The sequence below is a fragment of the Conger conger genome, chromosome 6 (assembly GCF_963514075.1).
Source record: "Conger conger chromosome 6, fConCon1.1, whole genome shotgun sequence".
NCBI classification, from domain to species: domain Eukaryota; kingdom Metazoa; phylum Chordata; class Actinopteri; order Anguilliformes; family Congridae; genus Conger; species Conger conger.
Window position 1 is genome coordinate 41,819,857 of NC_083765.1, and position 14,911 is coordinate 41,834,767.

At 42.8% G+C, this 14,911-nt stretch overlaps 1 protein-coding gene across 1 annotated transcript in view; it reads right to left on the reverse strand.

The window, feature by feature from the left end:
- Nucleotides 1-14,911, reverse strand: part of cpe (carboxypeptidase E) — a 36,108-nt gene that overhangs the window by 10,710 nt on the left and 10,487 nt on the right. Inside the window, exon 2 of the mRNA XM_061245588.1 lies at nucleotides 135-331. Coding sequence (XP_061101572.1) covers nucleotides 135-331 — 197 coding nt within the window. The remainder of the gene's footprint in view (nucleotides 1-134; nucleotides 332-14,911) is intronic.

Genomic DNA, 14,911 nt, shown 5'->3' on the forward strand with positions numbered 1-14,911 from the left:
TATCCTAGTTCTGTTCTACAGTGTGCGGTTTATCATAGTTCTGTTCTACAGTGTGTGTGTTTTATCATAGTTCTGTTCTACAGTGTGTGTGTTTTATCCCCAGTCCTCCATGGTCACGGGCGTAGCTGCGTCACCTGAGAGGCGGCCTTCTCGAAGCCGTCGGGGTTCATGGAGGGCATGAGGTGGATGCGGGTGCCATGGATCAGGTCCATGATGGTCTCGTTCCCGCGCTGGTACTCGTTGCACAGGTGCTGCGCCAGGTTGATGATCAGCTCGCGACCCACGGCCTCGTTCCCGTGCATGTTCCCAATGTACTTGAACTCAGGCTCGCCTGCCGGACAAGGAAGCACACGGAACACACACGCCACTTCTTTAATTCCTCGCATTTATTATTCCTTTCATTTGTATAGTTTTTCTCACACTCAAAGCACATGGATTAGGGGGAAACTCGCCTCAACCACGACCAATGTGTAGCACCCACCTGTGATGCAACGGCAGCTAGAATGCGGCAGAACGCTAACCAACTGAACTGAATCAACTGAAGATGATCCTTTTTTTTTTCTCAACAAGGGATTCACAAATACGTCGTGTGAGAATTATGACCAGATATAGGCTAGGAAAGGTTAAAAGAGGTCCTCCTTTTTTAATGGAAAGAGCAGTTCAGTCGTTTTCCCAGCAGAGGGCAGACTAGAGAAATGTATCGTGTTTTCTTCACACGCACAGGGTCCAAGTACAGGTTTACTGGTGATTTTGAGACATCTGGTCTGAACGACAATTTGGCAAGAAATATTAATTGTTTCTGATTCCGTAGTTGAGGCTTGCAACAAACAGGGTAATGGAACAATTACCTCAGTCAGGTACCTAGTATAGAATAAAATCCTTATTTCAGACACTTCCACTGTAGTTCAACAGCAACTTGCAATTGGTTAGTTGGCGATGTGAACGGGGAACCATGAGTGGGTATAGCTATGATTTGATTCCAGCACGAAAAATAAAACCTAATTTTAGAAATTCTGCGGAATCGCAGGGCCTGGCTGTGAGCTATTATCATTCAGAAGCCGGCTTGCTGCAGCGGCCATAACGCACAGGAGCAAAACACGTACGCCTTGGTTCTTCTCCGCAGTGCGCTACCCGATTTATTAGGGCAAAGCGTGGGTTTCCGTCTCTGAAAGCGTGGAAGTAACCTGTGTTTTGTGGAAAACAGAAACACGCTCGTACAGCATGGAGCCTGTCGCGCAAGCTGGCACAATATCTGCGACAGATGGAGCCAGCCTTGGGGCGGGGCGAGTCGAATACAGGCTGAGCCCGGCGACCGCAGAATCAGCGGGGGATCGCCGTGTTTACCGCAGTTCTAACTTCTCTGCTCGCTCGGATTTCAGCGACTGGAGACCTGATAAGATACCGCAATAGCTTCAGCATCATCACGTCCCTTGTGTGGTAACTACGGGATGCTTTGAGCCACCTATTTGTGGACCAACTGCAGACCATCGATAGCCTATGTTTATTAATTCTGTGTTGAAGAAAAGCAAAGCAACAGATGAATAAGACAAAATGCGTTTCCTTAGCTAGACATTGAAGTGTGTATAAAAAAGACAGGTTTGTGCTGCTTTTAACACACCTGTTTTGAGAGTGTAGCCTCCGTTTTTCATTAGCGGATTTTAGAGGGTGTTAGGGGGGCCCTGTCAAGTAAAGTGTAAACAGGAGTTGGATTACAGGAAGCTAAGATAACCCTCCCCCAAAACATATTGTTTTTTGTATATATTAGCCTAATGTTCCATCAATCTCATATCCTTTGCTATGGTGATTTAAGGATAAACATGTTTAGCTTTCATTAAAAGCGAACCCCTTCATACTTGCTGCAATTGCATGCAAGAAAAAAAATTTCGTGTTTGTTTTTTTTTGTTGTTGTTTTTTATTTTATTTTATTTTTTACAAATACCTGATTTTAATTAAAGTATTGCAAAAGTTATATTTAAGCATAGCTTATTTTTAGGCTACTGGTTTTGTACAATGTTAAAATCAGGCCTTCATTTCTCTCGTCGTTTACTGATGACTTCTAATCCTGTAGGCTATATAACTTTAAAGCCCCTAATTATGGGCACATCACATTAAAATGGAATACAGTTTCCCCAGACCGCGGACTCCAAGAGCTTTATACAGCTGTCACTCACGTGTCACCGCTTTGAAGTTTAATTTCACCAAAATAAATCGCGACCAAACCCTTCTGCAGATGTTCGATTGTAATGCGCAGGGGGGAAACCCAGTCTAGCCGACAGGAAGCGTGTTAATACCAGCCAGTTTAAGAGGGTCACAGACAGCGGAGTGATGGAGGTTCTCCAGGGACACGGCGGAATCTAATCAGACGCAGGTACGGCGAGGGGAAAGAACCGGTCCTGTGCAGTAACTCTGCCCCAGACAGGCCAGCGCACCTGAATCTAAAAAAGCTCGTTAACACTGCAGAGCGAAAGGACTGTAACGTTTACTGGCTTGTTTGGAAGGAAAAATCGCAACACAAAAGAAATCGTGTAAAACAGGGGCGCCTGTTTTCCGGCAGGTCGTGTTTCAGAAGCGGGGCACCGGAGGCGCGATCGCTGTGAGAACGACTTCCATTTTACTTGATGGTTTAAGCTGCCCAAAATAGTATTTGACAGTTTGGTCGTAAAGTGTGTTCGGCTCAGTAGTTCTGATTGGTGTGCTGTGTGCCGAATCCATACCTCCCAATCCCTCTGTGTGCAGACGAATGGTCATTTATTATTGAAAAGGCAGTGCAGATGGCTGTTTGTATCTGGGAGGTTGTCCAAAATTACCAATCCTCTTGCTCAGAACAGTGTGCATGCCCGTTGTGCACTATAAAGGGACTGAGGCCAATAGCCTATATGCTGGTGCCCTCTTAGAGTGTTTCTTTATCAAGATAGAAATATGTATAAACATTATAACATTATCCTATTATAAACATTATAAACATCCCTTCAAGAATCACATGTTTGCTCTGTTTAATTTCAGCAGTTCCCAGACCTATTCAGGGTTAAATCTTCCACAAGGACACCTCACCCCCCAAGAAAAGAATCCCAAGAGTGGGATCCAAAACCACAGCCTTCTGGTTAATCTTCATTTGAATGGTTTCATACATACATAAAAGTTATTGGCATTTAGAGAACAGTGAATGATCCCTCTTATATGCAGAAACAGAAGAGATTCCACGCATTAACAATGTCCAGGAGGCTTAGCTTCTTTCCACAAGGGTAATAATTTAAAAAATGCAGCCCTTGTTAAATGTTATTATTGAAAGCAGGTTAACAGACAATCTGTTCATTGTACTGCATGTAAATTACATTTGGCATACATGCAAAAAGGCTGCTGTGAATGGGATAATTGTAATGCAGAACTTGTATATGTAATTTGTAAATGCTTGAATTATTAATTTTTATATCTTAAGCCGTGTACTGAATATAATTAAATTGTTAATTAGAACCTACAGGGGTATCTTATATCTGATGTTCCGTAGGGGACGTTCTACGACATACCTCCCATCAGTAATCTCTCACCTTCTCTATTTTCAGATCAAAAGACTGGATTAGTTCATCAAATAGAGGGGTGCTAGCCTCAGGCTTCACCACCATAGTACACAATTCTGGAGGAAACAAATACATTGACTGCTTTTTTTTCATACAAATATGAATTGGCATTAACTCATGTAGTTGTTTACTAACTACTAGTCAATGTGTACAGTTTTTGTATATGTACATCATTAATTCACATTAACAACGACATTCATTTATGCCAATTCATACTGAAATAAAAACAAAAAAACTGTTGTAATGTAATGTATTTGTTAATGGTTAACTAATTATACGTTTTCCTGTGGTTTACTAATGTATAAATATTCATGTAACTAATACATTAGTTAGTAGGGAACAAATGCATTACTTAATGATTCATGTTAGTTCGTAAATTCATGAACCTTATTGAAAAATGTGCTAACACAATCCTGTTACAGCGTACTGTACACATAAAAACAAACAGGTTCAGAGTGCAAAATGTTAAAATGGAATGGAAAATGGCACTCGCACGAGCGATGGTGAGGTCGGATCGGAAACTTAAACAGTGATGTTGGCTAGAGAGCAAACCGCCATTAGATTATGGACATGCATGTAGATACATATTTTGCTATGAATCATCAAGTTACAAATTGATTTTTGCACATTGTATTGATTCGGTCGGACCGTTGCCCTTTGAACTGATACAGCAATCATCGATCATCATTGTATCATTACACCCCTATCAAATAGGGACATGCCATAGATACAGATTAAACTGAAATAAGCATCCCACAGGCCCCGACATGGTAATTTCACACTCTTGTACTCTACTCCAAGACCTATAGCATCGGTGCATCACATACACCATTTATTCACTATTAACTTCATGTGCTGATGCGCAGGGTCATTAATTGCTCTGGTAACCCCCAGCAGAGGAGGACCCGACGGGGAGGCACTATCCCACAATGCTTAGTGAAGCCGGGGGTTGTGGGTTTGAATCCCAGGGGGCAGTGCCAGTGAGAAAGGCACTTAACCTGGATTGCTTCAGTAATATCATGCAGCTGTTTAAGTGGATGGATGCAGGGCTAAGACATACATCGTGTGAGTAGCTCTGGCTAAAGAAGCCTGCTAATGAAGTGCTGGACTGTCAGGAGGAAGACCCCCAAGGTGCTTTCCCTCCCTCAGTGATGCCTGGGAAGCAGCTACTTTTAGTACTAGTAATCTAATAGCAACAGATTAGAAAAAGAGCTATTTTAGCTAGCTGTAGACACACTTGTTAAAAGTATGTAAAATCAAAACTTCCTGCTAAGAAGTATGAGCACATCATCTGTGGTTGGCTGAGCTGAACCCGTGGGCGGACCTGCTGTTTGCAGTCTTGGAGGCAGCAGCTGCCTTCCAGGCGTGACTGAGGGAAGGAGAGCACTTTGGACCAGGAAGACTGGATAAAACGCCAGAGCCAGAATGTGATGTAGCACCGAGAGTGCTTTTCCACACTAGATATGTAGTTTCAAAAGCTAGTAACTCAGGTTACATGTTTTCATTAGGTGCCTCAGCCTTAATGGTACTAAAATGAGGGGGTGCGCATGTTCCTGACTCATCATTAGCGTTCACACAACAGTGACTGTGTCCACGGCTACAGTGGTCTCAATCCATACTGGGTTTTCTCACGTTTAATCCAATTAGTGGAGCTTTGTTGGTGTGAAATTGACCACTAGAGGGTGCTTATGCAGAGAGTGGCTGTCCCCTGATAACATGAGTGCATTACAGGCATATATATTTTTCAAGTAATGCATTTATAGTCCGATATTCACTCAGACATGTTCCCTGATCAGTGATACAACAGCAGATACACAAACAGGATTCAAAACCTACATCTTTCTGGGTACAAACCAGGCCCCTATCTACTGCACAACATGACTTCTCAAATTAGACATAGCCTACCAAATGCCTAATTGGTAGAAGTGCTTGACAGTATCCTTGGGCTTGTTGACAGCTGACAAGGCACAGCAACATGGAGGTTTTTGGTTCCACAATGTCTTTAAAAATGTGCCTCCCTGTTCCACCAGAGCCCTGCCACCACTCCTCTGAGCATCTCCACTTGGCTCCCAGTGCATAGTGGTTCTCGCCAGTTGGCGTTTGGCTCAGGTTTGAGACCTAAAATTGAGAGGACTGGAGGTGTCTCCATTGCAATTACGATGGCCTCCTTCAGCTCTGAGGCGGCCATTTCCTACCAGAGATACTAACCATTTCCAGTAGTCATTTTACCAGATTACATTTATTCAAATCTTAAATCCATAATTCGCTGTTCCAGACCAAACATCAGACTGATAAAGGATTATGGGATTCGCACAAAAGAGACAGATCCAACCCCATTAATGTCTGTTTCATTCTTTCTCAGAGATTCAGATGGAAACTATGGGATTATACACTAGAAGCCTCAACAGAAAGCTTCCTCTGCGTCTCCATACAGCAGTGTTAGTTTTCTGACAGCCCAATAAACTACACTGCTTCTCTCCTCCACTTGAGCACAGTAAAATCAGCAGGATACACATGCAGTATGTGGCTGTAACTAATGCTCATACAAATCAGATAATGAAATAATTAAAGTCCTGAACCGGATCTGCCTTTGTCATGCACCCCTCCATAGAGAAACCTATTTTTGTCAGACAATATGGTTCAATCTAACAACTTTAAACACCCACCATAGAGGGTTCCAGAAATAACTAAAAATGTGAATACAAGACAAAGAACCGTTTATTCAGAGTGTGCTGGAAAGCAATTTGTTTTCTATGGAAAACTATGTATTAATAACCTACAAAAAACTGATTTATACAGGGTGAATAGGCAGAATAGGGGCTTAAGTAACACACATAAACTTAAATTGTATCAATTCGGCTGCCAACTCCTATGTGCATGTTATGTCACACATTGGCATACATTTTGGCATTACAGAGCAATTAATGCATAACCTGGCCATTTTAAACCTAAACCCTAGAGCTGGATGTTGTATTCAGGTGATTCAGTTAAGTGCCTTGCTGGGACCCAAACCCACAGCATGAATTGTGAGTCCATTACATCATTTCCTGCCACAACACACAGGGACGTGCAGCTAATGCTACTGTGGCCGATACCTTCTTTGAAAATGCATGAATTCAGGACGCATCCCTTAAGATGGTGCAGCTGTGAATAGATTAGCATACACAACAACAACCAGGCTAAGAGCAGGCTGATCCAACACCCTGCAACATCACAATCTTTAAAAAAACATTTTCCAACTGTCACTTCAAACTGTCACTAGGTTTTCCAACTGTCACTTTGTTTGTTAACACTTGCCTTCTTAAGTTAAAATTGATGTTTAAATACAAAAAAATAAAATAAATAAAAAAGTACAACCTAATATCCCCCCAAAAAAGGGCAATCACAAATACCCCATTTTTATTTTTGGGGTACTATCTCTTTTCAAGGGTATCTTTAATTAGTGATGTCATGTTGCCGTGCTTACCGGTGTGTGTAGGGGGGCCAGAGTGTTAATGAACAACCTTGAGTCTGGCTGCATGTGTATGCACTGCCTCATTAACCTTGCCACACGACATGTGTGTGTGTGTGTGTGTGTGTGTGTGTGTGTGTGCATGTGGGTGTGTGCAGTTCCACCTCTAGTCAAGTGTGTGAGCCAAGGCAACAGAATTAACATGGAGGCCAGCATATTTCAGAAAACATATGCCACAGTAAACTTTAAACTGGACCTGCCCCCAAAAATGGAGAAACTCCCTGGCTGGAAGAAGAGGAAGAAGCCCCAGGAGGAATCATACTCAGGAGGTTCAAAAGGTTCTGTTCTCCTCTGACTCCTCTGGCGCAAAATATGGTGAATCACTCAACTTTCACATCAGTCAGTTCTCCAAAACGAGGCTGTTTCTCGACAGCTATGAGGCATTAGCTCCTTTCTGCTCCTTGTTATTCTGCCACTCCATGGGTGTTTAGCTGGCTAGCAAGCTCTAGCCCTTTCTCTTAATTTAACATGTTACAATTTAAAAAATAAATCTTAAATCCAAAATCCAGTGGTCCAGACCAACCATTAGACTGATAAAGGATCTGAATAGAGGATTATGTGATTCATGGAAATTAGAAAAATCCAATTCCACGAATGTCTGTACATCCTTTCTCAGAGATTTGAATGGAAACTATGAGATCACACTCTAAAAGCAAACTGGAAAAGGTTTATTTAGTTTGTAAATTAATGTGGATTCAATTGTCATCAGTCAGAGTCAAGATGCGAAGGTACCCTCAGCGAAACAACATGACTCTCCTACCCAGCAACCACAGAGCCCCACACAGCGACCAATCAAAGCTGTGTGTGTGTAGGGAGGGGTGGCATTCCCTTCAAATGCTCATTAATAAACCATTTACCTGCTACGGCCCTTGTGTTTAATTTCCTTTTACATCATCAGTTTGCCTTGGGAAGGAATGTTGTAAAAACAGCAGAGTGTATGATAATGAAGATGATGTGTGTAAGGGGGGGGTGCATGTAACAGTCACTGTAGACAAACACAAAAATACAGTACCACCCTGTTACACAGGAACAGGCAGGATTTAGATAGGCACACAGTCAAATGTTCAGAGTTAACCCAGCTGTTAATTACAAACTAAGAGTTTACTTGAACCTGCAAGGGGCTTTATCAGAGGAAGGGAATCAGGAGTGCAGTTTGGCTGAATGGCCTGTTCTCATCAGTATGCGTTCTTATGTTCTTAAAGTGTTCTCCACTGGAGGAGGCTGAACACCGGACATTTTCCTGTGTGCAATTAAAAAGCAGCCATGGAACGGGGTCCTCTTCCGGTGAAACAGTCAGTGTACTTTTGTATTCTACTTCTGTATTAACCGGGGTGACTAATTCGAGTATCCGGTGAAGATATTTGGGGAGGAGGGGGTGGTAGGAAGTGGCTAATTGTTTTCAAAAAGCAGTGCGTCTCCTGCATGTAATATTTGGCTAGCTCTGATGCTGCAGTACTAACTGGTGCCCTATTCACACTCGCCCTGTCAGTGCTGCAGAAAGAATCGGGGTGCAAGGGAAGGATAAGATGCTCAACCCAGGTAAGACGGAGGTAATCTTCATCCCTGCTCTAACCTCTCCCTTCTCCGATTTTTCCATCTCACAAGGGGATACCACAGTGACCTCATCCCCTAGTGCAAGAAACCTTGGAGTGGTGATGGACAACAGGCTGTCCTTCTCCGACAACATCGCTACGGTGACCCGGGCGTGCAGGTTCTTCCTGTACAACATCTGGAGAATCCGACCCTTTCTCACCACCTACTCCAAGCAATGGTCCAGACATTCACGTCACCCCCCTGCTCAGCAACCTCCACTGGCTGCCTGTTATGGCTTGCATCAAATTAAAAACTCGCTCGCGTACCAGGCAGTTAAGGGATCAGCCCCTGTATATATTCAATCACTTATCAAGACCTATACACCAGCAAGACCCCTCCGTTCTGCCACTCCTCCCCCTCGCCACACCTGCACTTCTTGCTCACGACTGCTGTCTGTCCTGGTCCCACGGTGGTGGAATGACCTCCCGGTGGATGTCAGAACTGCAGAGTCTCTGACCTCTTTCAAGCGCAGACTGAAGACTCATCTCTTCAGGCTACACCTTTCCCTCCCTAACTCACCACCATGATTAGCCTTATATATGCCATAGACTGTAATGGCACTTATATAGTTGTATAGATATTGTTGTTTTTTGTATTAGCTATTGTATTGTTGTACTCACGGTATTCTAGCTGTCAACTGTGGTATGCTAGTTTGGAAGTTGATGTATTCTTCAAGGGTTCCAATTATACCTGTATGTTTACACTAGGACTCGGAACTGTACTGTACTGTCCTCTCAGGTCCTCTTCGCACTTGTACTTGTGTTTGATCTGCACTTCGTTGTACGTCGCTCTGGATAAGAGCGTCTGCTAAATGCCATGTAATGTAATGTAATGTAATGATGGGGCTTGGGTATGTCCTTGGACCATGCCAAAGTTCACTGTCTGAAATTTCATCACGCTTCATGATGTATGACTGGCTGGGTGGATCACTTCCAACTGAGATGTGACTTAAGACAAGACAAGATACACAAATTCACTAGTATTTTAGTAGCCTAAATAAAAACCTGTTTTATTCTTCAGATTAGAAGATTAAGGATATGTTTGACAAGAACAACCTTTAGTAGGCTATAGGCTACCCATTGTAGTGTCATAACAATGTTATAAAAAACTGTCCAGAGATGCCTTCACCCCGAGAAGACACTGTCTGTGAGTCTCAATACTTTTACAGCCTTTTCCCCGACTGCGTGAAAACCACATTAATGCCACACGGCACATTTACACCAACAACTGCTCGCAATGAATCTCTGAATCATTCCGTAGCTCAGTTCTTTCAGCGTGGATTGACGTTAGAAGACGTGTTGATGACTTTGAGGGAGGAGAACCGGGAGGGGGTGAGACATTTTCAAAGCGGCAGTCCATTAAAGCTAACAAAGCGACCCGCGCATGTTCGTCTCCAGCGAGTCAGCCGGGGGCTCGTTATCGGGCCGGGGCAGTCCTCGCTCAGATACCGCTTTCCTGTCCTTGACATTCAGATGCGTGCTCGCCGGGGCTGGGCATGACGCATCACAACGGGAGTTCGTGGGCGGTGTGTGTAGAGCGGCGAACGCCGCAGAACAAAGGCGGAGGACGTTAAAATTTCATGAGCTATGGAGAGTCCTCTGTGCAGTATTCGGCAGGAGAGGAAATATTAAAATTATCTTATTACGATGGTGTCACGAATAGCTGCCTCAGCTGAGTGCTCTTATTATATTAGGGTATTTTATATTTATTCTCTTGTGTGTTTCTTGTTTTGCAGTTTGTAAGACACTGGAGTGCGTGCGCACTTGGCTAATAAAGCTGATTATGATTCTGAAAATTAAAGAAGCGAACCCAAGTGAGCGATCTCAACAGGGGCAGATAGTTTACCGTCTTTTCAAAGGCTGATATTGCAGCCTTGTGGGGTTGGGGGTGTAGGCTACTGCAGCAGATTCTGCACAATTATCAAGTCGACGGATGAATTTCCATTACGGGATATGGTTTTTAAAGAAACACTGAAGCCATGTTGAGCTGCATATAAGATATATAGTCACACAATCCCAAAGCGTTTTACTGTACTATTTATATAATAAAAAGCTTCATAATTGTTTTGAGGACACCTGACTGACACAAGGTTACAGTAGGACTAAGCACCTACAAACCACAGTGTGTTTGCTACAGTGTTGTTTGCCTTACAATGTGAAAATGCACTTTCTTTGTTAGTGGCTAAAAGCGTCTGTGAAATGGTCATAAATTGTGATTATAATGATGTACGCACCCCAGGGTTTCATAATGGTAAAGATGGATGTGTCTGCCATTTAAGTCCCCCTGACAGAAATGTAACAGATTTATTGAAATGAAATATACTATCAAGATGGGAAAGGTACTTCCCAATATATCAGACAGATATAGACATAGGATTGCAAATCTCTCTCCTTCACAACATTGAAATCCAAGGCAAAAGGTGAGGATAAAGGAGAAACGCATCTCGGATATTAAATAGTGCAGCACTGCAGGAAGGAGAGCTGATTATCTTCATCGCCTGTGGGTTTGTAAGATGGATGAATATGTCTTCCATTCCTGCATCTTGGGACTGGGCTTTACTTTGGTTTTGAATAAGGAAACCAGGGCTGTAGGCTTGAATAGAGCAACCACGAGGGCCATCCTGTCCTGTACACATTATGTACACACACATAGGGCCCCACCTGTTCCATACACAATATGCACAGACAGTGCCCCACCAGTCTCAAAAGGGCCCCTTCATGTCTTATACCTGCTGGCAGAGCCCCCGGGCCACGTTCACAGTTTTTTTTAGGGGAGAGGGCCCCGCATAACATTTGCATAGGGCCCCCAAAAAAGTCAAGGGGTGCCCCGCCTACTATGCCCTGTAGAAAGATTCAGGTATGTGCTCAGACAGACACCAATATGGTAGAGCATATAGCCCCTGATATTTTTGGTTATTTTCTTTAAGTAGAGGTGCCCTTTGCGATTGTAATCTCCCTCACCCCTTGGTCCACAATTCCAATCTCCCCTGGCAACACCCTCCCCCCTCCGTGATAGCAAACCCCCCTCCACCCCCCTCCCCCCCTGGTCTGCCGTCTACCCCTCAAGCCCTCTGCGTATGACTCTCACCAAATGCCCTCCGTGAAGTCAGCACAGCCCTGGTTAAAAAGATCTCGCGATTTAACACTTAAGCCCTGCAAAACATTTCCTCAGCAGACATGGAATAAGTACGATTTCGCATTAGCGCATTCTCGGCAAGGAAGCTAATGAGCGAGCACTGATGAATATGATAATTTAAAAAATATGCACTCCCCCTGCCACCACCACAGCAGGATATCTGGATGTGAATGAAAACAGGCCATTTCACTGGAGCTCTGCGTGACAGCTGATATGGGCTAATGTAATTCATGTAAGGAAAAACAGGCTAATGCAGTCTAACTGTTGTTTGTGCCTTTCAGGTTACAGTGACAGTTTTTCATTTTGTCAACTGACCATCATTTTATTCGATAACATCTGATAATTCTAATAGTGTAAGCCGGGGGTCACATTGAAAAAACTAAAAACAAGATCACTCCATATTTTGATTTATGTGAATGAATATACACACACTGAGCACTTTATTAGAAACACCCTTACCTGTAATGCCAATAACCATTACAAGAGTGGTATGCAGAAGAGCATGTCTGAACACATAACGCGTGAAACCTGTAAGTGGATAGGCTACAGCAGCATAAGTCTAAAAAAGAAGTCTAATAAATAAGTAATAAAGTGCTCACTGAGGGTGTTTTTGCTTTGGAGATACTGACATGTCATATGCCATCAGTCAGACTTCACAAAGGGATACTTTGTTATATAACCATCATACATTTTTGATCCTAAACCCGCATACAAATTAATCTTCCTAGTTCCACTTGACCTCCCTTCATGCAGCTTTGAGAAACTAAACCTGGATGTCTGGAGCACATTTCATTGGAGGGCTGAAGGCAAGTAACACTGATGGCAAAATGGAGTAGGGCCACTGATATTAGTCCCTATGGCTACACAGGCATCCATTTTGTTCCTGAAATAGCTCTGGTTGGACAGAAGCTAGGGTTAGTGGGCCAGTAACACTATATCCTGTGTTAAGTATTTCCTGATTCTAGACCAAGACCTCCCCTTGGTTTGGTCCCTGCATTCGTAATTAAGTGAAATCAATCTTCTACGATTGATGTAAATACAGAAATGGCTCCAAAAAATGGATTCCCTAACATTTTCACAAACATACAACAGATGTTTATGTTGTATTTGTTTACTATAGGGTAGAGTTGGAAAAGAGGGACATGATTGCAGGGTGCTAAGCCAAAAGCAAACCATATGTGCTGTGATTTTGGAGCTAGCGACACTTACCCTTCTATTTCTGTCTCATGTGACCAACGTATCGGCATTTGTGACGAATGGAAATGCTGGAGGCAATACATTTGTTTTTTCCATTTTGTTTCTATACTCTCAGTAATAAAGTCACAGTGGTGGTATGCTTTTGTTCTTCAAGGATCAAATTTCCAAAATCTACCCTGAAAGTACAGTAATACTCTCTTCGGGTACAAATTAGTATGTTTTCCAAGCAAAAAAATTAACGAATCAATTATACATTGCTTGCAAGGGGAACAATTTTATGTACCTATAGAGTACCGCCCAAGCGACAAGCATTTGTACCTTTTTATACTTTGATTTCTGAGAGTGTAGGGTCTGCATGCAGATCAGGGGTAATACAGCTGGGATGTGATGTTGGTGTTGCACTATGGTTACCACTTTCTAGGAACCAGAGAGGAACTACACCAATCATGACGTACGTTGGCGAGAACAAAGAGAACAAAACGCCAGCGGTGATTGGTCCCTCCCCCTCCTTCAGTTGAGAAAGGACATAATTCCTAACCTGGCCTGGTATTAGCATCACAAAACCACACAAAGTGGTCACATCAAATTTCTTAAATATAGCAACTAGTTGGCTTGCAACTTGCTGGCTATTCTGTTTTATGGACTGATATTGATCCACAGTGTACTGGAGGGATTGATGAGTGCAGAATACCATCTCTGCCGTTTCTTCATCAATAGAACGAGTCACCTCCATTTTTAGTTCCCTGGTTACAGGGTTGATTCCTCGGAATGACGACGCGTACGCAGTGAGCCAGTTAATCAGAAATCTATCTTTCCTCCCAAAATACTTTCATTTGATTTTATGTGAAATATTCAGCGTGGCTGGAATTTTCCACTTTTCACTGAGGCAGAAAATCATTCCTGCAGCATGTAACACATGACATAGCCCACAAATGCTTTTTTAATGTAAAGCAGACATGACCAGTTTAAAAAAGAATAGAACACTGTTACCGATGACAGCAGCTACTATAATGCAGACGGTTCTAATTTTACCAAGTGCTATCTTTCACAATCATCGGGCCTTACTGTCAGCTTATATGGGGAACGGCAACAGTTATTTGGACGCTACCAAAATGTCTTCTTCACTTCTGCTGGCTTCAGGCTGATGTGGGGTTATTTAATGCTATGTTACTAATGCATCCTTATGTTGCACATAGACATACTGACAGAACTAAAGCCAAAAACATGCTGGAAAACAGAAATAATACCAAAACATTTTTTTTTCAATGCTTTCAGAATACAAGGGAACATGGAATGCAATTATAAGTAAAAAAATGAATTGTAATAACTACATTTAAAGTCCACTTAAATCTGTGTCTGTTAAATCAAGTGAAACTGGTGAATACATCAGTGTTCTTGCCCTGTGGGGTTTATATTGATGCAGGATATTGAAGGTATTAGACCTGAAAGCAGTCGTTAAGCCATGAATGAGTTGAGCTATGGTATGAAAGGCTGTGGATAGGAAGGCATCTACACATCCCTGTAGCAGTACTAATTCACCATTAGCCCACAGTGCTTTTCCAGGTTTTTAAACCCAATCACCATGTGTTACACTGCTCCCAGGCACTGCCTGGTTTGCAAGAAAATAAACTGTCAGTCGTATATTATGTGGCCAGACACAGTTCTGTGGGATCCATTTGTCTTTACTTCTGATCTAATAAGCTAATCTTTTCATTCGGCGAACAAAATGTCGTGGCTCGGCAAAAAGAAAAAAAATCTGGAGTGAAATTGTAGAGGTAATACGATTCGTGCTTAGAGAGTTAACAGTCTGCTAGAGTGCCATAGACTTTCTGTCATCGGATAATGGGCCATCCTCATCGCAATGAGGAAAGAGATTGTCAGGTTTTAGGGCTCTCACTCT